Source organism: Rhipicephalus sanguineus, chromosome 5, assembly GCF_013339695.2.
Source record: "Rhipicephalus sanguineus isolate Rsan-2018 chromosome 5, BIME_Rsan_1.4, whole genome shotgun sequence".
In the NCBI taxonomy this organism is placed as follows: domain Eukaryota; kingdom Metazoa; phylum Arthropoda; class Arachnida; order Ixodida; family Ixodidae; genus Rhipicephalus; species Rhipicephalus sanguineus.
Genome location: NC_051180.1, coordinates 33,959,164 through 33,987,138, shown reverse-complemented (window position 1 = coordinate 33,987,138; position 27,975 = coordinate 33,959,164). Strand labels below are relative to the sequence as shown.

The following is a 27,975-nucleotide window of genomic DNA, read 5'->3' as shown; positions in this document are numbered from 1 at the left end:
AAAGGAAAAGGTGGAGAAGAAAGAAGAAGAGTAAGAAAGAGATGGATGAACAGCGTGAAACTACACAACACGAACTCGCGCTGTTAGTTCACAGGCGCTCGTGAATCCCGAGGAAATGGATCATGCGCTTATGGGCTTCCTTGGCAACCAATACAAGTGCACTTGCGAGGAACCCACTACGCTATAAATCATTGTAATTTTACTGAGACCCCGAGGAAATGGATCATGCGCTTATGGGCTTCCTTGGCAACCAATACAACTGCACTTGCGAGGAACCCACTACGCTCTAAATCATTGTAATTTTACTGAGACCCCGACGATATGGATCATGCGCTTATGGGCCTCCTTGGCAACCAATACAAGTGCACTTGCGAGGAACCCACTACGCTATAAATCATTGTAATTTTTGAGAAGTAGGGCAGCAGGCACTGTGCCATTTTTCGTCATTCTACGGAGAGCCGTAGTACCTGCTAAACGCATGTAAGGCATTATGCGCACTTTGTTGACGCTGTGCCTGATGATGACGAAGAATTATGGCAGAGCCCTGTAATGGGTTGGAAGCAAGGAGGTTTAAACCTCCTTGGTTGGAAGCATTCAACAACCTACTCGTTGCGCAATTCGCTTTGTGTGACGCCTGGTTACAGAATTCGCGTTGTGCGACGCTTGGTGCTTATTTTACTCTTCTACCACGCTATATTGCATATGCTAATGTAGTTCCTTCCCGACATGAAGCCTGTATAGGACCTTTTTGCGAAGCAGTTTCAAGCACCGGCATGGCTCAGAGGTTGAATACTGGGCTCCAACAGTGTGTAAAATTGGGCTAGTTGGTTTAACTTCATTGTTTAAACAGCGCAAAAAGACGAAGGCACGAGAAGGAGGACTACACAGGACAGGCGCTGGCGTGTAGTCCTCCTTCTCGTGCCTTCGTCTTTTTGCGCTGTTTAAACAATGAATACTGGGCTCCCACGGAGAGGGCCCAGGTTCGAACCTCGTTCCGTCCCGGAATTTTTTCTTATTTCGTTTTTTTTTCTTATTTCGAGCGATACTGGTTACGGACACCGGCTGCGGCGGCGGCGGCGGACAACTACGGCGCCAAAAACGGCCGGTGAAATGATCTCATAACAGCTTTCGCTGTAAAACGCCACAAAATACTTTCTAGCATGTATCTACTCCTTCTTCCCGAAGACAATGGACATTTATTTATTTATTTATTTATTTATTTATCACGCGAACATCGTACAACAATTTCGTGGTTGGTTGCTGTGTGGGGTTTAACGTCCCAAATCGACTCAGGCTATGAGAGTCGACGTATAGCGGAGGGCTCCGGATAATTTCAGCCACCCGAGTTTCCGATATCGCACAGTACACGGGCCTCTAGCATTTCACCTCCATCGAAATGCGACCGCCGTGGCCGGAATCGAAAGGGCGTCTTTCGGGTCAGCAGCCGAGCCCTGTAACCGCTGGACCACCGCGGCGGTTACGAAAACTTCATGTCGGCGGTGCCAGTTCCATGCATGACTTACATAGCTATACTTCCGGAGCATACTCTGTCGATCCATTGTAACTATAAAGTGCCTTTCGTCTGTCAGGTATATTCCGTGTAACGATGCGGAGTATTGTTAGTGAACCGAATTTTGGGAATGGGGCAGGCGTGTGTGATATGATAGCTGTCCCTTCGGTGCAGAAAATTCTCAGAGAGAAAGAGAGAGAGAAACCTTAAGGTTTCTCTCTCTCCCTCTAAGGTTAACCAGAATATCCAGTTTGCTACCCTGTGCTGGGGAAGGGGGAAAATCCTTAGACGCCTAGATTGCTGTAATGAAACTCCATCCAGCCGTAGAGAACGGTTCTGGCTTACCGCGCTCCCTCATTGGAGCGCGAAATAGGATCTCGCTATTGATAGGCCGAATTGAGTACTAGCCTTCGACATGCTAGTTAAGCCTGATTAGCTCGCGCATTCGCTAATTGTCTCTATCTCAGTCGATTACAATAAGGCGTCATTTGCGATTATTGTCAGGCCACGTAATTTTCGTTTATCAACTGACGCGCGCTCTGTATAGCGGAAATAGCGCTTTCGCCGCGCAAGCAAGAATTGCGCATTTGTGGTGTGTTCCTTTGACGCTTCTCCGGCCGCCGCGGCGTGACTCAGCGAGCGAAGCCGCTCTCAAATTGGCACCCTCGGCGGGCGAACCGAGCGCCCATTTGTATGTATCCGGGTTTGTGTACGCGACAGCAGACGTCCGCGCCGCGCGGCTTTGTGACGCCAACTGCTGACGCGTGGCATCGGATGCATCTGGGATGCCTGCTCCCCGCCGGCGATCCTTTCATCCCGCGCGCTTTTCATCACTCCTGCGAGGTTTGACTCATCTCCCTTGCCGAGCTAGCCCTGCTGCCGCTGCTGGGCGGAACGCCGCGGCATTCGAGAACCCCAGCAGCCCGGCGTATGTGGTGCACTTATTCTGCTCCGCTATGCATTGTTTTCGCAAACGTGTCCTTTTCTTTCCAGACGGCAAAACAAAAGCACTTTGTCTCTGCCGGCTTTTCCCGCCGGTTGCGGCAGAGAAAGTGCACACGCCGACGTTCTTGAGAGAAAAAAAAATAATAAAGAAAGCATTATGTCTCCGCTCCGTCCGTGCGCCGCGTGCGTTTTTCTCATGTTGAGAAGGCAGGCGAGGAGAACGAAGTGAAAGAATGATATACGTGTAGGGGGCGCGAATAGGGAAAACACATTCATGGACGCCAGGAAAAGCGAATCTGATGGGATCAAACAAGCATGCAAACAAACATGCGAACAAACATGTAAACAAACGTTAGCGACTCAGAAAGGTGCCCGTGTCACTGAGACCCTTTGGCCTCACTCGGGCGAACATTTGTTCTGCGTTGGCCTGGCTTTTACTTTGCTACTGCATGGCCAACACGAGGAGGAGGCTTGGCTCCTGGAGGCCTCGTCCCCTCGGCAAGCAGCAAGAGGGGTCGCATATCGCCTTTTTTTTTTTTTTTCGTCCCTTTCAGCTGTCTATGGGTAAGCGTGAGACAAAGAGGGTAGGGTAGCGCGCTCTTCGTCCTCTTGTTTCGCAAATTCGCGCGACGCTTTCTCGAGAGACTGATGGCTCCGGCACCGCGATCTCTGAGAGGAAGAGAGGGTGCAACCGGACAGACGCCGCTGCGCGAGCTGCTTCCGAGGGGCGGCGGCGGTGGCGCACTCGTAAAAAAACAATTTCTGTCGACGCGTTGGCACTTTCGTTCGATTGATCTGCCATTGACACGGCAGCGCCCCCCCCCCCCCCTACACTACCTCTCGTTGGCGTCTTCTTTTGCTCGGCTAGCCTGCGTGCGTCTCGCGATAGGCGGGCTTCTCCGTGGTGGTGCTCGGGGCGCGCGCACTTGCGCGAAACAAAAAGAAAGAAAAAGACGAGAAAGGCGCTTGAGCAGACCATCGCGCGCTCCCTTGGCCATGCATGCATCCCCATATATATACGGGCGGAATTTTGAGGAGGGTCGTAAGTCTTGTGGACGTAACAGAATTCAATTTCCAACGCGCCTCTGCCGTTGATCGGGCTCTGTTCTTTTGTCGCGCGCTGCCCGAATGCCCTTTTTGTTGTCGTCATCTTCGCTCGGACGGCCGGCGACACCGAGTCGCCTCTTCTCTCCCCCTCCAGCGCGGTTTGTCTTTCATTCTTCTTTAACAGTCCTTTCTGTTTTGTCTTCCCTGTCCGTTTCGCTTCTTTTAACCGTGTTGATCGCTTAAGTGCGCGTTTTCTTGCGCGCCTTCCTTACTCATTTTGTCTCTGGCGAAAGTCCTGGCGTTTATGCATTCTTTTTTATCCGTGTCTTGCCGCTGTGTCGTTTCCGATCGGCTCCTCCGCCGAATCGGTGCGTTGATCTCCCGGTCGTTGGTTTTTCTGGCCCACGGCCGAGGGAGAAAGGACCTCTCCACTCCTGACAGTGCCAGGAACCGCTGGAGCCGCGGCTCGCCCTCCTCTGACTGTTTACCGTGGATGCATTCATTCGCACGTTGTCAGCTTATTTCGGCTGTCCTCTTTGTCTCGGTAATGTCTTTCCGAAACGCGGACTCTTTCTCCTCGACCCGGTCCGCCGCGAGATCCACTGACTTCAGGGCCGTTCTCCCGCTTCCCGTGCGCTTCCCTTACTTGCCGCCTTCACCTTTCGCGATAAGGGCATCGCGGAACCTTCTCGTCTAAGTCTGGTGCAAAATGCTGTCTTTTTTTTTTTCATTTTTCAGAAAAGCATCAATATCTGTCGCATTTCTTTTCACGCATACTGTAGCTGCTTCCTACGAAATTGTGGACAGTGATACCAGGTCAAGGTCAACAAACATGAAAACCAGAAAACATCGGCACAGCTGCGCTCTTGATGTCTGTGACAACTCGGTGCCTGTAGCCCTATTGAGTTTATCGTGACATTGAGCCACAACTGCTGAAGTGTGTGTAGAGTGTACGGACAGCTGAATAAAGAGTATACGCCCTTGCGTAAGCCTTGCATCATACTTATCTGTTTCGTTTTCTGGAAATGGGGGGGATTATTCATTGAGCTACAGACCTCGTTCTTTGTGCAGTCGTGTACAAGCTTGTATTACCAAAGCCTATGTTAATGTCATCGTCACGGACTGAAACAAAAAGTAATCGTTTATGTTTCTCGGGAACTCTGAACAGTATCGTTCATCCGATATACTCAGCACCCGGTTGGCGAGTTCCATGCCCATGCATTCGTACCTGAAGTCCTGCGCGGTGCCCTCTGCCGCGAGGGCTGTAAATATGATCTCGTTCAACCCGAAGTCGTTGGTCTATATAACGAGTTGCCCGTGGATACAATGCAACTAAAGATTTTTCCTCGATCCAAATCCTCGTAGGGGGCCATGCATGGTGGTATAGTATGGTAGTCCACGAAATGACGATGCGCCGTTTCTATACGTGTTTTGCAGCATCGCCGGCTCCTCCGATCGTCAGTGAGTTCTAAGTGCAACTGGCCACTTTTTGAACGATTACTTTCGATCATGATTCGCTGCTGTCTAATCACCACGTCATCAGGACCATGTTGTAGTATTGTTCGGCTAAAGTCTTACTCGGTGATGGTCATAATTCTTGCCTGATCAGCCAATTCATTTATCACATGGACTACCGATAGACGGAACGCAATCTATTTTGGTGCCGGCACCCGGCGAAACGATTGCCCAGGAGGCGTTTCGCTGATTTTCCCCTAAATAGCCCATGTGTTATCCTCCGAGCGGGAAATTATGGAAGCCCGTTTCGAAAATGCCCCTAACGATCGCATTCGTGCGACCCATTGATGCAGTCGCTGCTTTCGTGGACTCCGTGTTTGGTTCTCATCAGGGATGAAATATTGCCGGACCGATTTTATTATCGAACTATATCCTATATACCTAAAACTAATTACCGAGGGGTGACTGTTCTGCGCTTAGTCGCGTGAACTCCGTGCGTCCCTCTCAGAAACAATGTTATCGTTGTAGCGTGAGCAGATAATAAACGATTATCTGTTGTCAAATTTGTCGTGACTGGAAACGTTTCTTCCGTGTTGCTTTCTTTTTTTTCCCCGTGGCAGGAACAACTAGCTTATTTCTCTCTCTCTCTCTCTCTCTCTCTCTCTCTCTCTCTCTCGATTAGATATCATGTTCCTGTAACGTGGCACCACGAAGCAGCGTTGAACAAGATTCATGCATGAACACTCTTGTGCGCTAGATTCACATATGAATCCTGTTTATGTAAATAGTGTTTTCGTGGTATTTACATTTTATTTGTTTTAATTGACACGTTTTGTAGGAGAGTTTGAACGCCATTGTTAGCTCCGCGGCTACTACTCCTTGCAGGAACATGTTATGTTTTAGATGTGAAGCATCTTATAGCGGAGTTCAATCCGGTGGTGGTGTGCGGCGTGACCACCCTTACTGCGCATGTGCAAGCCCTCTCCACAACCTCCTCTCCCTCTCCAATCCCCCTCTCCACTTCCCATTTTCCATCCCTTTCCCATTCCTCTCTCCCCTTTCCCCTCCCCTGTCTCTCCCCTTCCCCTTTTTCACCTCCCCTCTCCCCTCCCTATGAAACGCGGGCTCTACATGCCGAAACGCTGCTTCGCATCGCCTCAGGTCCCCCTTAGCGGGAGATGGTGTGATTTTTTTGTTAGTCGATCAATTGGGAATTTCGTTGACGCAGTTATTTTGCGTTAATGGCTTAAGCATTAGCGCTTTTGCGCTAGTGGCCGTGTCTTCTATATGTCATGACAATATGGTACACGTACTAGACATGCGGATCACGCTCCGCATGTTTGTACAGGTAACGTACACTTCAGTGCTGTGTTCAGTCGCTTTGTTTGATTTCACTTTTTGTTTTGTACTGTGAGTGAGGCGAGCTTTTTGTAATATAATTGTTAGGGTTTAACGTCCGAAAACCACGATATGATTATGAGGGACGCCGTAGTGGACGGCTGCGGAAATTTGGACCACCTGGGTTTTTTTAGCGTGCACCTAAATCTGTACACGGGCCTCAAGCATTTGCGCCTCCATCGAAAATGTGGCTGCCGCAGCCGGGATTCGATCCCGCGACCTTCGGATCAGCACTCGAGTACCATGACCACTAAACCACCGTAAGGGGTGAGCTGTTTGTGTCATTTCGAAGAGGTCAGCGAACTAGTACTGGTGGGAATTGTTCCCATTCTGAGAGCTCAAGGACGTCAGCAAATAACTTGCGTATCTGAGGAGAAAATCTCCCGCTTTCCGCTTGTCAAAGCACGAGTATCCGCGTGATGCGGCCGGTGCACGTCACATGCTGCGCTGCAGTCAAACAACGGTTTTACTGGCCGCCTGGTTGCGAGTTAAGTTGGCTTGTGAGCGAACGAGTAATATATACCACTGAAATGGACGACGTTCTATACTAACGGAATGAGTAGCGTCGCGCCCGAGGCTTCCGCTCGCTGCGCGCCTGCCGCTGCACCTGCGCGAGCTTCTCGAATCTCAGCGGCGTTCTTTGTAAACGACGTAGTCATTCGCTTCTTCCTTATGTTCCGCGGCTTTGAGTCTTCGAGAAGAACGCGGTCGTGCATTATTCGCTCAGAACTAGTTGCTTTGTGAACTGCACCTTGCATGTCTCGGTTTCGTTGTTTCATGACAGTCGCTTTTTTTTTTGTCTTTTTTTTGCTGTCTTTTTTTTTCGTTTTCGAGTCCTGTCGTTGATGTCCACTGCGGCGGTGGGATTGGTCTCGCAATTTAGTAGAGTGACTGTATATGCTAGATTCGTAAAGAGGGTGTTTGCTGCCTTGAAGAAGACAGTTCAAGGCAGTTTCAGCCTTGAGGAAGACAAGTCCGCTTGTCGAAACGTCGGCTTCAGCACACCCCCCGTTACGAATTTTTCATCACACAGTTTCCATCTTCCCTCTGGCTCCTGGTTTTTTTTTTTTTTTTTTGTATATGCTAGGTACCAGAGTGGCGTGTTCAGGTAGCAGAGTAGCAGAGTGTCTAGTCTTCCAAACGCCGCTAGCAACCATGCATTGCGGCGAAGCTGACACTCGGGCCATTTTTTTGTATTTCTCATGCCGCCGCTGCAGCTAACTGGATTGACACTAGTGATCGACAGTCAAGGTAATCGCTGGTCTTCGACACGCCAAAAATGTCAATCGGCGACACGGTAGGCATGTCGCCTGCGAAAACGGTGCGGCTTCGCCGCATAGCTGTGGTTGCTATCCGGACCTACGCGCAACTGTGTGCTACCTGAAGGTAGCGAATACAGGAACTCTATGCGGCTGCATTGTTGCTCGCCACACTGCGACGAGTATTGGAACGACATACGTATGGGGTATCTAAATTTAACTCGCTTATCTTCCCCGTCTCTTAGACATGTAGTTACGATGCCGAGCGGATGACCACGACTTCCGCGTCCATGCACGTCATCTCGCGCTTAAGCACTTAGCTGATGACTGTCGCAGTCGGATGTGGCGTTAACGTCAGTCGGCACGATGCTCCCAGCGCGCGGAGCGTCGTCCTCTTGCATGCGGCGTCTCCCCGATAGTGCGGGCGAAGCGCTGCGGCAAACACATGCAGCCCTTTTCACTTTGCCACGCGTGCCTATTTGTTACTCCTTTCAGCGAGCACGGGTTAAGGAAATCGAATTTTCCTCGGCGTTTCTTCCGGGTAGCGGGGAACCGCAGAAGAGCTACCCGCGCGTATAAAGGAAGCCCTTATGAGCCCCGGATGGAGAGCCGCTTTGGGGGTTCTGCAAAGGGGGGCTGGGTAAACGATCCGCTGGGAAGAAGAAAATAACAATAAATACGGGCCGATCAGCGGGTTCTCAGCGCAACCGCAGCGGCCAATCCGTACACACGGGCGAAGCTTCTCTGTATTCACGCCTGCATCTGGAGCATGAACGGAGCACGCGTCAAAGGAGCTGTCGCCCCGTCTCGGCCTGTCTGTGGGCTGTAATGCGCCGGCATGCGGCGCTCTAGACGTATGTATACACGTCAGGCATATACGCACACACGCGATAGGCTTCCAACGACGCTGGAAGCCCCGTGTGTGTAGCGTAATCGGATTACGGCCCGCGACGTCTGGTCGTCGCATAATGGCAACGAGTCGAAGCGTGGGGCGACGCGGATAAAAGCGACGCAAATCTGAGCCCGTGGGCCGCCGCGGCGACGGGCGCGAAAGTGCGTGCGGTATGCCTGTGTCGTCAGATTGCTGCACGTAATAAACATATGCGGCCGCTTCACGGCGCCAGTAACGCGTCCTCCGTATGCCGCCGTTGTCCTCTTTCCGGCTAACGGTTGCTCGGTTATACGGAGCCCGTTGGTTTGCCCCGCTGCATCTGAATGTCTTTGTAACGGACGCATGTATACGGCCCCGGTTAGCGCTGGATTGGCTAACGCACGAGTGCGAATATACGCGCAATGCGTGGACGTTTCCTTCGCTGTCGCAAAGGACAGCGCCACCTTATCCTTCAGGAACCTCTTCGCAGTGAAACACCCAAAACGCACCTTTGTTCTGTGAAAGTTTCCGGAACAATTGTTTCATGTGCTTTCTCTTCTCTCTCTGTTCTTTCTTTCTTGAACTGCTATGATTCAATCTGGGCGACGCGTGTGCCGACCGGGGGAATTCGGTAAAAAGAAAGGGGGGGGGGGGGGTAGCCGACGAGACACGGCTTAAAATACTAAGAAAAGCATGTTTCGAAAATTTTGCGGAACGATCGTAAAATATAGACTTCCAATAATCATAATTCATGCCGCGGTTGGCGCACGCTCGATATCTGGTGGTTTCGGCAACAACTTCGTGCAGAAATCTTCGAGAAACGGGACGAGGAAGGAATCGGCTCCTGGCCTTGCTTTAGGCGCACGCAGCGCATTGCTGCCTCCTTTATGGCCGCGCTACGCGGTTTAGAAAGCGCGCGAACCTGCATCCGGCGAGCTATGCGCAAAATGTTGCAGCTCATCCAAGCATGCTCTTACACACGCACGCACACCGCACATAGAGGCGCAAATCGCTCGTCTGAACGAGCGCCGGCAACTCGGATAGCGCGCCGTGCATCCGGCCATCTCCTCTTTTTCCTTTCTGTTCCTACGTTTTTTTTTCCTCGTCTTGAAATTCACCGTCTTATATTTTTTGAGGAACGCTCGAGAAGCCGATCGCAAAGCCTGTCCTAGAAATTCAGCCGCATATTCTCCTCTTTTGGGTTCTGCTTTTTTATTTCCCCTCTTTTCGGTCGCCCTGTTTTTGTGCTTGTAAATCGTCGCGATGGCTGGCCTGCGTATACCTTGCAATGCCCTCCTGGCAACGCGAGCGCGTGCATTCGAATGCATTCGTATAACGCTGCATATACCTATAGCACAATCTGTGTATATGGGCGAGCCGCTAGCCGAGCGACCAGCTATACACGGGACCTATAGGCTGCTCTAAAGAGAAGGGAGCCAACGGATAGGGGGGACGAGGCGAGATATCGGCCTTTAAAAATTCATCTCGACACTCCTAAGCGTCCGGCGCTACCTCGAGGGGCGAAACGCGTAATAGCGCCGTAAAGGACGCAGCAACATGTCATATAGCTGCCTCGGCAGCTCTGTAACGTGCGCGCAGATAGATTTCGCGTGGGGAATGTACTATGGATGGAAAGCATGGGTATACAATTTGTGTTCGGCCTGCGCGTGGGGGGCGGCCGTAGGCGTGTTGTTCGCGGTACCTGCATATAGGTGCACTGGTGGCGTCTCCCAGCGGATGAGCCACGATATAAGAAGGGACGAAATAACGCAGCAATATAGGAAATAAAAACAACGCTGAGAAGGGAAACCGAGTCGGTCAGGCATTGCATGCTCCTCTGCTTCCGTTATGCGTCCTTACTCTTGCTGCATGTGCGGGTGAAAGCTGAAGGAATGGACGCTATAAGGGAAGCAGAGAGTGAAGACGGATGGGAGGGAGATAGCACGGGACTGAATGGAGGGAGCAGAAGAAAAGGGCCTTCCCGACGACGACGTTCATTGCGTCATTTGGTTGTAGGAATACGTGCTGCGTGTAGCGCGCGCGCGCTGTCACTGCGCCGGTCGAGGCGCGTTGTGTTGCCAGCCAGAATAGCAAGCGCAGCAGCCGCGAGCTTTTCTGTAACATTGCGTGGCGGCTCGCGCAGCTGGAGCCTTTTTTTAGAGGAGGGGAAAGCGCACGGCTGTGTGTGTCGTGCTGCGCTTGGCGTTGCCAGCGTTGGTCGCGTACCGCGTTTTTCTTGCTTCCCGGCCGTTATCTATCCGCCTTCGCTGACTACTTTTCTACAAGGAGGGGGGAGGGAGGGTGACGCTCGCGGACCGCGCGGTTGTGCATGTTGGAGCAGGCGGGCGGCTTTCGAATGAGCCGAGACGCAGTGAAGTCAGGGAGCGGAGGCATGCATGCACACACGCACGCACGCACGCACGCTCGCTCACCGAGCCGAGCGCTGAGTGCGAGGAGGGGGACAAGAAGCGGAAAATGATGCGGATGTCGCCGAGGAGGAGATGGCAGTACAGGCGGTGCGGGAGCCGGCAGAGCGGGCGTTCGCACAATGGGCCTTTGCAAAACGGCGGAACATCTTGGGGGCGAGAAATGAGACCGTCCTTTGGCCGAGTCGCCCACGCTTCCTCTCTTGATGTATACCTTCTGCGTTTATTTTCTAGTTTGGTTATTTACGCGTGCCTTTGTACGCGGCAGCGTTTTCGCATTTGTTTTCCTAACCTCGGTTGACGTTTCGCGGCGTCTTGGAAAAACACGCGTTACTGTTTGTCACGTAGTGCATCGACCGGTGCTCTTATACCTGTGTGGCAAACGTTCCCTCCCGCGTCTTCCTAGGTGGGTCATTAATTTCCCGTTTCACTACCCGCTCGTCCACTTCTCTTTATATGTGTAAAGGAAATATTAAATAAATTGTAACAACCTTATTCTTCCTGTCATTTATCTGTTCATAATAATAATAATAATAATAATAATAATAATAATAATAATAATAATAATAATAATAATAATAATAATAATAATAATAATAATAATAATAATAATAATAATAATTTCGGTGGTTTTACATGCCATACGATATGACTGTGAAGCAGGCCGTAGTGGAGGGCTGCGGATAATTTTGACCACCTGTGGTTGTTTAATTTATGTAGACTTCGCCTCCATTAAAGTGCGGCTGCCATCGAACCCGCGACTTTCGTGTCAGCAGCCGAGCACCGTATAACCACTATAGTACAGCGACGGCTTACGGTTTCTGTTAAAGCATCCGCGAGGAAACATAAGTGTGCTCTTTTATAGTCCGTTACTGTACTCTGTGCGCGGAGACAACTGATCACCTTAAATAGTATTATTATTTTCTCAGGATAACCTTCAGTCATTTATTAGAGCAGTTCCCGGCGTGATGCGCAAATCGCACTCGCTTATATGCCCCGCCTGGCTGGACCCGCTCTGATAACGACCGAAAATGAAGTAAAACAGCGGGCTTTATAATAACAGGCGGCTGCTAGCTGTTCCATAAGACAACCCTGCCTCTAGTATAATTTAGAGGGTCATTGTCCTCAATGCGCTTATGCGTCATGCTTCTCCCTGTTTGCTGTAGGAATTAGTGGTGACGGTGAAGTTGATTGTGAGCGATGTGTGCGTTAGTGAACTCATCTCATCTCTTCGGTTTATTCAAACGCTTGATAGACCCGCGAAGTTAATTGAAAATTTGCGTACATTTTATCTCGAAGGACTTTGCATTATCACTGATAAAGGTGTGGCAGTTTGAGGGCGTATATGTCGCTGGCAGTGAGTTGCAGATAGTGCTTATATTGCGCACATTCGGTGCCCAACAAAAACAAAACCTCAATAAATGTGCGAGGGAGGACTTCATTTGTAGTGTACGTGACGATAAGGAGAGGCGAATTTATGGGAAGCAGCATGTGGCACAATGTTTTCCTGCTTGATTCCTCTTCTTTGGTGAAACCGGGTTGCTAACCTGTCTCTTTGCATTCATTTGACTCATGCGGCTAATAACGATGTCATAAAGTTTGCATGAGGTGGAGTATTTCGTTTCCCTCGGTTGATTTGCTCCGAGCGGAAACGGGCCGGCAATTTTTGTACCTTGGCTTAGGTTGTTACCTGGAAATTCTGGCGCGGTAACTATAAAAAGTGCACGTATGTGGCTGTACGCGCGCATCGACCCTATCTGCATCCTGTTTTTCGGCGAATATTCATGTGCGCAATTAGTAAGACAGAGCCAAGCGAACGCGTATCGCTCGCTGCGTTCTCCAGGCTCCCTGTATATACACAGTATTCGTCGTTGGCAGTGTAATATGTTTACAGTTTCCTGCCTGCTTTTGGTACACCCGATTCGCAGATGCGCTTACGTGCCAGTATCGGCATGTTATAAAAACCTTTACGGTTCGTTCAGTTGCAGCAGTGTGGGTTCACTGCACTGGCACGGCCGCTGGATGAAAAAGCGCTTTTCATCCAGCGGCCGTGGCACTGGCTTCGTTGCGTAGTGTTTTTTTTTTTTTAAGTGCAATAAACAGCCTTCCAATTGCCCACTCGGTGCGGCCATCTGTGCAGTTATTGGCCTTATTGTCTCGCATCTATCGGGATAAGGCAAACGTGTCAACGAAACTGACACATCGAGAACGTCAAAGCGATTTTAGTTTTGCTTCTGTAGCTGTTCGGCCACTGCTTTCAAGGCGGGGTCTGCGTCGTCAAATTCTCGCCTTTTCTGCGATGCCTGTTTCACAAGAATAAAACTCTGTTATTTCGATTAGTGTGGCTACCTGTCTGGAGCTCTGTAGGTTCGATCCTGGCCGCGGGTAGGGTACCGCGGGGTCACATTTCGATGGAGGTGAAATGCTAAAAGCCTTTATATGCTTCCAAAGCAACGTCGAGCGGCGCCACTGCTCTTTCGCAACTGGAAATGTCCACGGCCACAACACTGCCACCCCTGCCGCCGCTTCCGTGCACGCGCAGAGCTCTCGGATTGCACTTGTGGTGCGTCACTATGTAACTACTGCTGACTATAGCAGTGCTCGGGCCGAATGAGGAGCGCATGCGCGCACCGTGTCCTTGCCACTGCCAAATCCAGCGACAAACCGCCTTCGCGGGCAGCGTCTGCCCCAGTGACGCATACTCGTATATAGTTCGGCCGCCGGAGCGTCGCGCCCAAACTTGAGCTCAGGTTCCCGATAGTGTGCGATGTCAGTGCTCGTCAAAAAACCCCAGGTGGTCGAAATTAGCCGGAGCCCTTCACTACCACGTCTCTCATAGCCCGAATCGCTTTGGGACATGAAACCCCGTAAACCAACTAACCAACCAACCTTCGGGAGCTTTGATAGCTGTATCGCACAAGCTTTGGGGCTTCAAGTCGCGCATTTCTGTAGCTGCAGCGCAATATTTCGTATCTGGGGGGGGGGGGCACAACTTATTATTGACAGCTCTCACGTGACGTCGTGGACGCAGCTTCCTAACTGGCTGGTACTACGATATGGTGGCTACTATGGCGTCACCGTAGCATATTCACTGCTTCGGGTAACCTGCTTCAGCGTGCATCAAGATGCAGCCTGAACACCATCGACCGCTGTGCCAGAATATATCGACAGAACACGTGTGTGATGAACTGATAACATTCACGTGACGTCGCGTATAGCTCAGATTGCCACTGTGCTGGTGTTGCAACGTGGTGGCTTCAATGGCCGACGTGCATTGAAGCCGCCATGAAAAGGCAAACAGCTCGGCCAGAGCCACGGTGTAGGCTTAGTGCAGCCTATACTGTGGATCAGGAGAACGAGTGAAGGGGGAAATGGGATATATAATGATGGCAGCAAAAATGGACGCGGATTAGTATACTCAAGACCTTATATAAGCTCATCTTTAATATATAATTTGAGAAATTATTTGTGTCTTTATCGACGCCATGATTTCACGTCATATAACGGACGTTTCCTTCATGAAGTAGAATAAACGTTCTAATTTTACCGGCTTCAATGCTAATGAGCCGTTCACCTTAAATGTGGTCGACCCTGTACAGTAATCACGTGGCACAGTATAGTTGCCTTAAAGGTCTTGAATGTATCCCGCTGTTCTGCATGCAGTCTGCAACGCCTCTCGCACGTGGATGCTGCTGTGTGGTGTGCACACTGCGGTCGGAATAGCGCCCTAATAACCGATATTAGACACTTTTAGTTGGGCGTACGTATCGAGCCCACGTACGCAGCCCTGCCACGGGAGAGAACTGCGCATGTGCAGTACGTAACGCATCGATTCCACAGATGCGCGCGTACGCCCGATAAAAAACGCGGCGTGCGTAAACGTGACCAGGCGAAGCGTACGCGGCGTGACGCTCTCGCGATATCTCGATTGATATAGGAACCAGATAGCAAAACGGCAGCGATGGCGTCGAACGCAGAGAGCAACAAAGCCGGCCCAAATCGAGTTTATTTTACTTTGAGCGACGATATTGTGCTGCTAGCGGAAATTCAAACTAGCGATCCGTTTAGGCACCCGGGCTACTACGCGAGGGCGCTAAAAAGCACCCAAAAGCTGTTTTATTTCTAATAACATACGTCCAGTTGAACCAAACGTATCTCGGTACGGCAATACGGGGAACTAAAAGTGTCGTTGAGCGCTTCGCATGCAGCGTACGCAACGTATCGTGCCGCGTACGTGGGCTCGTTACGTACGCCCAACTGAAAGTGTCTATTAGTCGCAAAACGTGTTCCAGCGTCTCAGGCACTTGGCATGTGTTCACACTTCGGATCGGAGTATGACCGAAGCCCGTGCGTATGTGTAACGGCAGCCACCGACCTGTTATCGCTTGCGATATGCGCTTGCTTGAGATTCTCGAAAAGGCTGAACAGGTGCATTTCTACTCGGCATTTCGTTCAGAAACTTTGAAGCTTTCTCTGCCAACGCATTGGGAGGTATAGCATAAAGCGGTAAACCGGAAACACGCGACCATGACGAAGACGGGAAACAACGGAATGATATACGACCTGTATGCATATGTGCTGTAACGCGTCGTTGTTGAAAGCGCCAAAGCTCGCGTGTCATGTGAGCTTGCATGAACGCCTTTAGTCGTGTATCATTTTAGTCCGTGTAAGTTATTTGCGCGAGTAAGTTTAGAAACTGTTGCCATGCGTTACTGTGTTACTCGTCCGGCGCATGCAGTGCTTGTGGATTCTTTTGAGCAGCAAAACTGCTGCATTATCTGAACTAGCGACGGCCGCGTTAAATTGTTATTCACACCAAGCGAACTGTACGGCCTGATTTGATCTGCTTTCTGATTTGGATCTTTAAAAATAGAACTGCCCAAATATTGTTCTGTATCTTCCAATGACAGACCACACTGCGCAGTTTCGATCCGCCGTGTCTCGTTTGTGGAACATGTATATGTATGCGCGTCGCCGGCACATGTGCCAGCGCGTACCCCATGACAGTCGCGTTATAAATGCGCGTTGCGGCTTGCTTGCATGCTTGCATGCATGTACCACGCGTGCGTTACATAGTGCGCGATGCAGATGGGCGAGGGCAAAGGGTGCGCACATAGGCGTGCGCAGGGTTCCCCATCAGGGGCATGCGCAGTCCATGCCTGGCCCCTATTGTACGTGTCGCTTCCTCATCTTGCCTGCAGTCGAGGACGAAGAAAGATGAAGAAGAACAGTGAACAAGCAAGTGGAATATGAAAGCCTGCATGCGTCGAAAAAAAAAAAAAGGAACAGCACACTCACGCACCAGCTCTAATTTTAATGAGACCTCCTCTCTTCCTGTGACGTTCATCTTCCGGATGCACTGTGGCCGTGGTTCTTCCCTCCTCCTCGCTCGCCGCGCATGTGTGGTTTGGGGGCCATGTAGATGCGCCGCGTGGGACCCGTCTCTCAACCCTCTCCTCCTCCTTCTGCCATCTTCCATATGTACAGTTCGTGCACGCATTTCTTTCTCGCCATCGCCTTATTTGTATGTGACGCTCACGCTGCTGTGTCTGTTGCATTTTCGTTCTTATCTCGATTGTCGCGGAGCTTAATACGCTGCTGCGGCAGCTGCATCACCGCGATGTGTTTTGCTCGGGGCGCTTTCCCTTTTCCAAGCTCGCGATTTATTATTATTTTTCTTTAGAGCCGCGTTCCCGGCGCCGCGCCGTGGCGGGCGCCAGGCGTATACGGGCCACGGTTGGGCATGTATAAACAACGTACTTGCACAGACGATTGGAATCCTCTCGTTCATTGTGGCTTACGTCTCTTTGTTTGTCTTTTATTTTTCGTGTGTTTCTTTCTTTCACCCGGTGTTTTTTTTTTTTCTTTGACTATTTCTTCATCGATGTACTATCGAAAGAGCTCGCCTAAGCTTGATAGTTGCTTCAGGCACCTTGCATGGACAACATGGCGCTATGACGTTATCCTTCTCTTCCTGGACGTTCGTTCATCTTTAATCCCGTCCCCTTTCCCCAAAGCCCCCCCCCCCCCCCCCCCCCCCTTCCCCCCAAAAAAAAACACCTAAGCGGGGCGCAAAGTCTGCCTCATACATTTACTCTGTCGGACCTGTCCCGTCATTGTTTAAAGCGCAGGCTTAAGGCCACGCATGTTTTTGACGATAATGGCTGCCGATGGCACTGATGTTGCATTCCAAGAGCTGTTTACTTCCCATCTTTGGTTCCGAAAAACTAATGACCAAAGGCAGGTCATTATAAGAAGCATTTTGTCACTTCATTTGCATTTTTATTCATTTTTAAGCATGCTGTCTTCTGGACTTGACCAACGGGAGGGGCAGGGGGGGGGGTTGCGCTGACATGGAACCTTGTCCCAGCCCCTGATAGGGAACCGTGCGCACGCCTATGTTTACATGGACACCATCTTGAACTTATAATGTATGCAGTGTTAACGTTTGCATGAAAATAAGTGCAGAACTGCTTTCTTCGATATGTGCGTATAACTTTTGCTGAAGTTAACGAAATGTTATCTCAGTCATAGGCGTGCGCAGGGTTCCCCATTAGGGGGGGGGGGGGGCAAAGGTTCGTCGCAGCGCCCCCACTCTACTAAGTCAATGTATGGGGCAGATTTTGCCCCCCCCCCCCTCCTCTTGGGTGACTAGGAGGGTCAATGTATGGGGCAGATTCCGCCCCTGCCCTCCCCCGTGCGCACGCCTATGATCACAGTGCTAAAAGGAGGATGAATACTGAGAAGTAGGGGTGTGCGAATATTCGAAAGTTTCGAATATTCGTCGAATATTGCAGTCGAAATATTCGTATTGGATTCGAAAATCGTGTATTTGAAAAGTTTCGAATATTCGTCGAATATTGCAGTCGAAATATTCGTATTGGATTCGAAAATCGTGTATTCGAAAAGTTTCGAATATTCGAAAAATTCGAATATGCGATTCGATTATCATGCATAAGATAACTCGTCTTCCACATTTCTGCTGCGTTCGTATAGCCAGAGTCATTCAATTCTCTTTATGGTCACGAAACTGCACCGTCACGCTATGGGCGAGCTTCATACGCTGCTCGAAAATGCCGCAACGCGCCGCCGCTGCGCCACAGAGGCGATCGTCTGCGCCGTCCGCGTATTGAAATACTCGCGCAGTGCGAGACAAGCTGCTGGATATCATATGTTCAAGTTAGAGGAAACGCTGTCGCAGGACTAGGATGCCTAACAGATGTTGCGTGCCGGGGTGCCGTTCCGGCTACAAGGGAAGCAAGAAGGTGTCGTTTTGTTTACCGTTAGACAAGCAGCAGCGCGAGAAATGGAAGCGGGCCATACCGCTGCAAGAAAGCGGTGATAATTAACTTTGAGTCGAAGTATACACGTGTGTGTGCAAACCATTTCGACACCTCGGACATTATCACTGCGTATGATTTTAACATCAACGGCGACTCCGTGTCGCAGAAACGCGACAAACCAACGCTGAAGGCTGACACCGTTCCAAGGATTTTTGAAGGACTTCCTTCGTATCTCACAAAGCGCAAACCTCGATCTCGCTCATCTACAGTGCGACCACCATGCAAACGACCACGCGAGTCAGCCTGTGAAGAGGTCCGAGCGTCGCCGACGCCCTGTTTAGACCGCACCGTAGTGCGTGTCGTGCGCAAACGCCTGGCAAGAAAGGGACCAACGGGGAGTGTAACTGCGCGCCGATCACCTGCTAAGTGCTGCACTGCTCGGCCCTGTCGGCTAGACTAAAACAAGTCATATCGTTTGTACGCCAGAGTGAAAGCGAACCACTATTACAACGAATAGAACCTGTTATGAGAGTCAAGTGCAACTCTAGCGCACGCAGCGAGCGAGCGAGCGCGCTCACCCACGTTTCTTCCCTAACGAGCTTCCGGACCCAAACAAGTGCAAGCCTTCGAGCCCGGACGCCACGGATAACTCGCTGCAATGTGCCGAATGAGGAAGAACTACGAAGAACACTGCCAGCGTTAACAAAAGTAAGCTGTTCGTCAGCGGTAGGCTTCGCTACGTCGTCGGCACCAAGCCGGCCGGCGGCCGGTGTGAGTGCGTTGCCGGTGCAGGTGAAAGAAACGTTGCGTAGAATATGCTTCACAGAGAATAATGTCTTCTGAAATAAAGTACAGGTCAAACTGTGTCTTTCTCTACATGCCACAACTGTTGTCAAACATCTAGCGTGAAGGCGAGACGAATCAACTTGCGGCCGGCGGCGTACAGCGAGCGACTTACGAGCAAACAGCTGTGCCTGCAGGTGGCAAAAGTCATACAGAAGTCCCCTGCTACGGCGTTCGTAATTATATATCTTGGTATTCTGTCGTTAATCCCCGAATTTTTGTATTTTTTCTGCTGATACCACCGCGAGCTGCATGTTTTAATTGAGCTGGTTTTTCTCCTCCCGGGTGCTCATTTTAAAACAGAAAACGCGTTCAGAAATGTATTTATGCATGCTGAGTGCTAGAAGTAAAAGCGTGAAAGCAAAGCGACCGTTGCGGAAGTTTAGAAAGCTTAAAACACCGAGGCTTCCCACACACAACTCCAGCGATAGCAGCGTTCGCATCGCCTCTCAAGCACAGCTGCGCTTCTGGCGGCGGCCGCTGGCTCCATATGAAACTGACGCGGCAGTTTCGTGACCATAAGAAGCATTGAATGACTCTGGTATAGCTAAAAACGTTGCCGAGAGGAGCGATAAACATCGTAAGTACACGGAGGCACGATATCTGCCTGCGACGAGCGCCCCAATCATCATCATCATCATCAGCCTGTCTACGCCCACTGCAGGGCAAAGGCCTCTCCCATGTTCCGCCAATCAACCCTGTCCTGTGCTTTCTGCTGCCACGTTATACCTGCAAACTTCTTAATCTCATCTACCCACCTAATTTTCTGTCTCCCCCTCACGCGTTTGCCATCTCTTGGAATCCAGTCAGTTATCCTTAATGACCACCGGTTATCCTGCCGACGTGCTACGTGCCCGGCCCATATCCATTTCTTCTTCTTGATTTCAACTATGATGTCGATGCGAGCGATGGAAAGGAAAATGATAGGTGTAACCTTAAGAGACAGGAAGAGAGCAGAGTGGGTCAGGGAACAAACGGGGGTTAAGGTGCGCCCCAATACGTATGATTTATTGCTGGTGCATCTGCGACGTGCAGCGCTGTTGGCGATCATGTAACCGTACATTTTCAATATTATGCGGCCGTAACGTGCCGCACTACCACTCGTTCACTATGCGGGACCACTTCTGAAGAAAGACAGTGACCCATGTGACTGGTGGCGGACTGTAGGCACCTTCAGATACCCCAGTCTGGCAAAGCTTTGCCCCATGTACCTCCCTATACCAGCCACTTCTGTTCCAAGCGAGCGTGCCTTTTCAGTGGCAGGGGGGCGGGGGGGGGGGGGGTCTCTGTTAGAAGGGAGCGCCTGCTGCCTGATCATGTGGAACAACTCATATTTCTTCATGATAACATCTAGTCATTACTTTCATTGTGCCGTGATATTTGCTTGTGTTGTGATGTGCATTGTGCTAGCCTGGACATTGTGTTCTGGAGATAGCAGTGTATGTCGTGTTGCCAGTCAGGCTGTTAATGTTTTTTTTTTTTCAGACAGCTACATGTTAAATAAAATATTGTTGCTGTGGAGGCATTTTTCCTTTGATATTCGATATTCGAAGGTGGATATTCGTATTCGATTCGTATTCGATTCGTATTCGAAAAATTTGATATTCGCACACCCCTACTGAGAAGTAATGACGATGGGTTCTTAGCCTATGAAAATATGCTCATTACGGAAAGGTGTCACTGTTGACCATTAGTTATGCAGAGACTCCTTTTCTAACGCTCAGTCGCTCTTTTTTCTCGCAGATCCAGGGATGAACGGTGACCTCTCGAACGACACACAAGACAGTGCAACTAGTCAAGACACGGGCGACCTGGGTCAGGATGAAGACAGTATGGACTCCGAGAAAGCCCTCAATCTCGTGAGTATATACCAGTGATTCCACTCCTGCGCCAACTGCGCCAAAGTGCGCCAAATTGTATTTACTGCGCCATCCTGATAATATCGACAAAATTTGCGCCAAACTGCGCCAAAGTCTCGGGTTTGGGGGCGTCTATCACCGGCAATCGTACCACCGGCGCGTCAGAACATGTGCAGCTCGATCTTGGGGCTGCCAATAAGTCGCAATCATGGACCAAGAATTATTCCGCTGAATAAATTGCGCTCGCGCGTGCGTTCCGAGTAAGCCACGATGCCATGAACGGTGCCGACGCAGCTTCTGTTCTGCAAGTCAGCTCGACAGCAAAACGCGCCCTCCGCAGAGGCTCGTGACGTCTAGGCCTATCGGTAGCGAGAAAGTGCGACGGCGATTTATCGGCGGACGTCGTCTGTTCCAGAAACGCTGCTGATAGCTCGTTTCAAGCGTCGCACGGCACGTAAGGAAAGCAATGTTCAGTAATAACTACATGAGTGCCGCTAAAATGTCTGTCACTTCTGTTTCCGGACATCGCGGTATGAAATCTGGGATCGCTCGCAGTAGATATATGGGACAATATTGAATTTTCCTTGCTTCGCGTTTATGGAAGAGCACGCGAACGGTGGAAACGCGTTGACACTTTTCCTCAGATATACATTATCCATGGATGTTCATGCAGAACAGCTTTTTCGTAATTCCTTCCGCCAGCACGTCCGAGTTTGTAATCACTCTGCGGTAAATACCCCCTAAAAGGCCCTGCCGTTTCGAGCTCACGTGCCAGGGTTCCAATTCGAATTTTTTGCTTGCTTTTTTAAAAATGTCATCTCATTAGTAAAATCATATCTCCCGGTCGGAGCAGCCGCAAAGCGCAGCTGTCAGTAGCGGGCCCGTCGCTGACGGCCCACAGTGAAGCGGCTACACCATGTTACACGTCCGCCCCTCGCTTTCGGGGGTCAGTATCTAACGGTTAAAAAACTCTGTTTCGCTTAAGAGCGAAGCAATGAATGCGATACCAAAAATTGTATTGTGAAACGAAGTAAGACTAGCAGCTAACTCTTTTGGATCCGATCTCGCGTAACTCAACGAAACGCTGGTGTAAGGGAATATGGCCCCTCCAGGAACCGAAGCGTTTTCTTGCTCTGAGTTCTCTAAACGCGAAGTAAGCGTTCAGAGCACAGCAAGTTTACGAGCCGTCTCCTGATGCCTCGAGATAGCGCGCGCGCAAGCGACTGCGCCCTTCGAACGATGCGGTCCCCCCCCCCCCTTCCGCTCCCCTGGCGTCCCTTCATGCTCCTTACGAAAGACGGGCGGGGCGTTTCCTCTCTGTTTGATAAGCAATTGACGGCAGGCCCGCACACGGCAAGATGTTATCTCATGCGCTGTCCGTGCGACGGAGACAGACGGCCGGCTAGTTTAATCTGCGCTTCAGCCGCATTCGTCGCCAGCGCTCGCGAGCTTTTACCCGCGGCTAGAATGCGCGTGGTGATGTTATTAATTTGGACTTTATACGGAAAATTACGGCAACGGCGACGGCAAAAATCCGCCGAGTGTCCATATAATTGCTATCGCAAGGGTCAATGTACGGGGCAGATTTTGCGCCCCCCCCTCTTAGGTGATTAGGGGCGGCGCCCCCCCCTGCCCCCCTGTGCGCACGCCTATGCTCCTGAGATGATTTTTTCCATGAGATTTGCAATGAATCGAAATATTTCTAGCTTTCATAAGAGCCCCATAATAATACTTAGGTGCTTGAATGTTAATGCAATATGCTTCTGTATTGCACTCCAGGATGTAAAATTCGCTGCTCCAAAGTGCTCCCAGATGCAAAATTATCTGCTCCAAAGTGCTCCAAGATGAAAATTTTTCTGCTCCAAAGTGCTCCAAAACGGAAATTTTGCTGCTCCAAAAATTGCTCCAAATCAGAAGTCCTCGGTAGCATCACTGGTATATACTAATATCCACAACTCATTGCGCTTTCTTCTTTTTTTTTTTCGCTGCTTTTCCTGCCTGAAAGACTTCCAGAATAACACTGCTGTTCGTTTTCTTTCGTAATAGTACATTGTTTGGAATCGACGTTCTGTTATGCAGTTTATCATTTTCATTAAAATCTCATTGCATTTGTGAGAATGTGGGAAACAGGCGTGTCCGGCAATGGCGTGGCCTCACTTCTGTGAGAACATACGCAATTTCTCTAAAAGTGTGGTGCTGCGTAAATGTGTGCCTGCACGTGGTCTGCACTCAGCTTCAAGGACAAGTGGACAATCTTCACTGCAGCTTAGTCGGTGGGTGGGTGTATGGTGCGCGATAGAATCTTTACTTCTGACGTTATCGCTTGCCATCCATATATGCTTTCTTGCGGCCGGGAGGCTGCTGAACTCAGATGTGACGCTGTCGGAACGCGATATAAGGCAGCTGCGCTTCTCCGAGTTTCACGCCTGTCATTGCCCCTCATTTCTTTCTTTGGGAATAAGAGGAACAGAGGGGCTCCATGTCTTACTCGTTACAACAGCGTAAGGCCAGCTGACATTGAAGCCAGAAAACAGATGGGGGAGAGTAGCTTTTCTTTTAATTGAAATGCAGAAGATAATACAGAAAAGGGAATGCAGAGCATGGAAAGAACCTGCCACCGGTGGAAGCAGAGCACACTTTTTCTGCCTTAAGCCTAGCTGCGACGCTGTATTCGATCGTGCTACTGCGATAGCTCCGTCTTCATCTTTCTCTGAGTACACTTTTTCTTCTCTGTAGCACTGGGAGTGTTAGCCAGCGCCACTCATGGTCATTGTGGCCAATGTGGAACATCAACCGCAGACGTTACGTAGAACGTGTACTATAGGCGCGTACGTCTGGGCTAACAAACACTTATCTGCCAGCTCATGGCATCAAGGCTGTCAAAGTAGAGGCCCTCACTATGCAGTGAGCAAGAAGGATGAGGGATGCCGAGTGGCTCGTTCTTATATATTTTTTTTCTTGTACCGAAATGCTCGTATATTGATTGCCGTAAGACCGAGAAGTAATTGCCTAGAGCTGAACCTTTTCGCTAGTTTGGAGCACTTCGCCTCCCGATGCGTCCAAAATAAAATAAATTACGTTCATCTGGTTCCCGAATCTCTCTCTCTTTCTTTTTTGCTTTATTAGTTTTGTCGTTGCAATGAAAAGGAAAGCAAGAAAAAAAGTTACTTCTAGGTTTCCTGAATCCATCTGGGCCATTCCACGCCAACTGTCCCAGTCGGGGCGCTCGAGAAAAATCAATTTCTCTAAAAAATCTGAAAAAATTACGCACATATAGACATTAGTTCTGCAGTATTTTCCCAGAATATTTTGAGCGGCAAAAATTTTTCGGACACGTGAGCGCCATTTGAACTTCTCGATTTGGTGGAAAACCAGGTACGAAAGAAAAATTCGCTATAAATGGACTGTTTCACGCATTCATTCGAAACTTGCTTTTTTGTGTTTTTAGAGCATCGCGCTTTTATTATAGCACAGTTGCTTAGAGTAGCTTTATATTTTTCACTCCTTAGCGCTTAGGGTAAAATTGAGTAAATTGCAGCGTTTTCGGGAATTCTTTTACAAAAGATGATTGTAGACTAAATACATCCAATATTTTTATAAAACCCTCCACAAAACGTACTATCTTCTAAAGTCTTTGTTTTGCCTGTGTTCGGCGCACAGGCCCTAAAATAAAATCCTGAACTTGGAAAAAACGCTACATTGGCCTATTTTCAGACGTCTATAGCACCCTAAGGTGGTCCAAGAAAAAATACGCAGACAAGCGCATACGATTTAGGATCATAACGACTTTGTCCACAGAAAGTTTAATCGAAGTAGTTGTTGTTTTAGCCAAGAATAATTTTTTTTTGAAGTTTAGTCCCACGTTATTTTGCTATGGGGGCAATACAAACCGACTGAATTTACTGCATAAAAAATAGGTGGTGTATTCGTAGCACATGGTTTTTAGTTCCTATTGTTAGTACCTTATAATGTATATTACATATCAAGGACATAATAAGCAGAGGTAAAAATATAACAATACCATTGGCTTAGATGCCAAAATTCCCCAATAATGCATCGCGTTACTTATTGCATGCGGCTCTGAGAATCAAGTGGCGTCAAAATAAGTTAAGTCTCAAAGTTCATGTAAACCGGATAAAGGAGGAGTGAACGCGGCCATTTATAGTGGATCCAAATGAAGTTCATATATGTATTCCGCAACGGACGGCGCATAATGTGATGACGCGGCGCGTGAGTATACGCGGCGCGTCCGTCGTCCGCGACACTACGCACGGGATATGCCAAGCTATTTTTCACATCTTTATTTGGATGGTTGCAGGCTGCAGGTTTTGGTTAAAGCAAAATTTGCCTGTCTGGTAACATGCACTGTTTTACAGCTGTTATAAGATCAGAACAGCCTATTTTTGTGGCGCAGTTGTCCGGCGGCGCCGCCGCCGCCGCCTCCGGTGTGCGTAAACAATGCAATGAGTAACGCGATTCATTATTGGGGAATTTTGGCATCTAAACCAATGGTATTGTTATATTTTTACATCTGCTTATTATGCCCTTGATATGTAATATACATTATGAAGTACTAACAAAAGGAACTGAAAACCATGTGCTACGAATACACTACCTCTTTTTTTATGCAGTAAGTTCAGTCGGTTTGTATTGCCCCCATAGCAAACTAACGCAATGGTGGGACTAAACTTCAAAAAATTTTTCTTGACTAAAACAAAATCTACTTCGATTAAACTTTCTGTGAACAAAGTCGTTATGATGCTCAATCGTATGCACTCTTCTGCTTATTTTTTCTTGGACCACCTTAGGGTGCTACAGACGCCTGAACATAGGCCAATGTAGCGTTTTTTCCAAGTTCAGGATTTTATTTTAGGGCCTGTGCGCCGCACACAGGCCAAACAAAAACTTTAGAAGATAGTACGTTTTATGGAGAGTTCTATAAAAATAATTGATGTATTTGGTCTACAATCGTCTTTTATAAAAAAATTCCTGAAAACGCTGCAATTTACTCAATTTTACCTAAGCGCTAAGGAGTGAAAAATGTAAAGGTACCATAAGCAACGGACCTATAATAAAAGCGCGACGCTCTAAAAACACAAAAAGACATGTTTCGAATGAATGCGTGAAATGGTCCATTTATAGCGAATTTTTCTTTCGTACCTGGTTTTTCCCCATATCGAGAAGTTCAAATGGCGCTCACGTGCCCGAAAAATTTTTGCCGGTCAAAATATTTTGGGAAAATACTGTAGAACTAATGCCATACCTGCCAAGTCTCCCGGATTACCCGGGAGACTTCCGGATTTTGAACGTTTCTCCCGGTTGTACGGGTCATAGAAAAATCTCCCGGAAATCCAGTTTTCCTCCGCGCGTCCAGTGCTTTGCCTGGCCACATGAGCAAAGTTGTCTGGCCACGTAGTAGTGTAGAAAGGATTCTTCTTCTTTTTTTAACGATGGTAGAAAGGTTCAACTCAGTTTCATTGCGCAGGGAAGTAGCTGTGCACTTTGCGCCGCAGTGCTGCCAACGCAAACGTGTCATAGCGCTGCAGCCGCGTCCTGCCGGTGATGCGCTTCTCAGTTTGGCCCGAGGAATTCAATTTCTTGCGCTTCGGGGAGGCAAGTGGGGCCCGCAGAGCTTCAGCCTTGATACGCTTAACTGTTCGCTCGCTCACTCTTGCCCGACGAAATAACTGGTAAGCAAGCGACGACAGGCCTCGCAGGCGGAGCGATGTTATCGCATGCGCCCTTCGCGCGACGGGGATGGCCGGGTCGTTTCATCTCTGCTTCAACCGCCTTCGTCTCTAGCGCTAGCACGTTTTTACTCGCACATGAAACAGACGATGCGTAAGCGATGTTATCGGTTTGGACTCTGTACAAATCAGCGGCGACCGCAAAATCCCGCTGACAGTGTCCACATAATTGCTATCGCAGTACCCCCCCCCCCCTCGTGGTCGGCATATTTTATATCCCCGCCGTTGAGTACATCTCCCGGATTCCGTTTCTCCAAACTTGGCAGGTATGTAATGCCTATATGTACGTAATTTTCTCAGATCTTTTTAGGGAAATTTATTTTTGTCGAGCGCCCCGGCTGGGACAGCTGGCATGGAATGACCCATCTAATATCAACTACGTAGATGGCTCAGGTTACCACATGTTGATCTTTAATGGCCGTTTTGTGCCAACTCCTTCCCGCTCCGTTGCCTCCTAGTCATGGGTTGCAAAGAACAAGAAACCCTTAGCACACCGCCTTTTGCGATGACAGCTTTTGTATTAGGACGAAATACTTATCAAATAGGCGCGTCGTCGTACTCCGCAGTGTTCCACGGAGACTGCTGTTGTAACGGCTGTCCCAGGTTCTGCTTCCTGCTTATCGTGTGCTCACGGACGGCGATAGAGATGCCGCAATGGCATCGCGGGACAAAGATGCCCTCCCTCTCCTCCTCTCCGTGCCTCTGTGCGGCACGTATCCCGCACTGGCCACTGAAATGAGAGATATAAGCGGGCGCGCGAGGAAACACATTCAAGCATAGGCGAATTGAGCTGGCCGTGAGGAAGACGGCTGTGAAACGGACACGTTTCCGTAAATGGCGATTGCAGTCTGCCAGCGTATAGGGCAGTGGAATGAGAAAGGACACGGACATGGGCGTCAGACTATTATGGTTCGTTTGCGGTATTTGGGAGAGGTAAAGCTGAATGTTCCTTTAGTGCGGTCTCGAAGCCCGGCATTTGGATTGGCGGTGTGTAGTATTAACGATACACTATTTATCGAGCGGCTTTCGGTGCAGCCATATTGGGCCGTAGCCTTGCCGTTTTGTATCTTTAACAACGGAATATACTGTGCTAAGGTAGACAAATACGCATGAAAGAAGGTGGGTTGGTGCGTTCGACTTTTCATGACCTTATTAATTCACGTCGCGACATGCAAAATTAAGAAAGCGTTCGTTTAGCAGCCCAAGATGGCGGCGCCCATGTGCCTTATGTAAAATCGTCTATTCTAGTAGAAGCAATGATGTGAAGCCCTCGAACGAGGAATCTTGCCGGAGCCAACGTTTCGGCGAGGATACTTGCCATCTTCCAAGCAT

At 49.5% G+C, this 27,975-nt stretch overlaps 1 protein-coding gene across 4 annotated transcripts in view; it reads left to right on the top strand.

Annotated features, from left to right (window-relative positions):
- LOC119393464 (POU domain, class 2, transcription factor 3) overlaps nucleotides 1-27,975 on the top strand; it is a 165,784-nt gene that overhangs the window by 113,662 nt on the left and 24,147 nt on the right. For all 4 annotated transcript variants that reach the window (XM_037660495.2, XM_049416256.1, XM_049416255.1 and 1 more), the window contains exon 2: nucleotides 20,781-20,896. In XM_037660495.2, coding sequence (XP_037516423.1) covers nucleotides 20,781-20,896 — 116 coding nt within the window. The remainder of the gene's footprint in view (nucleotides 1-20,780; nucleotides 20,897-27,975) is intronic.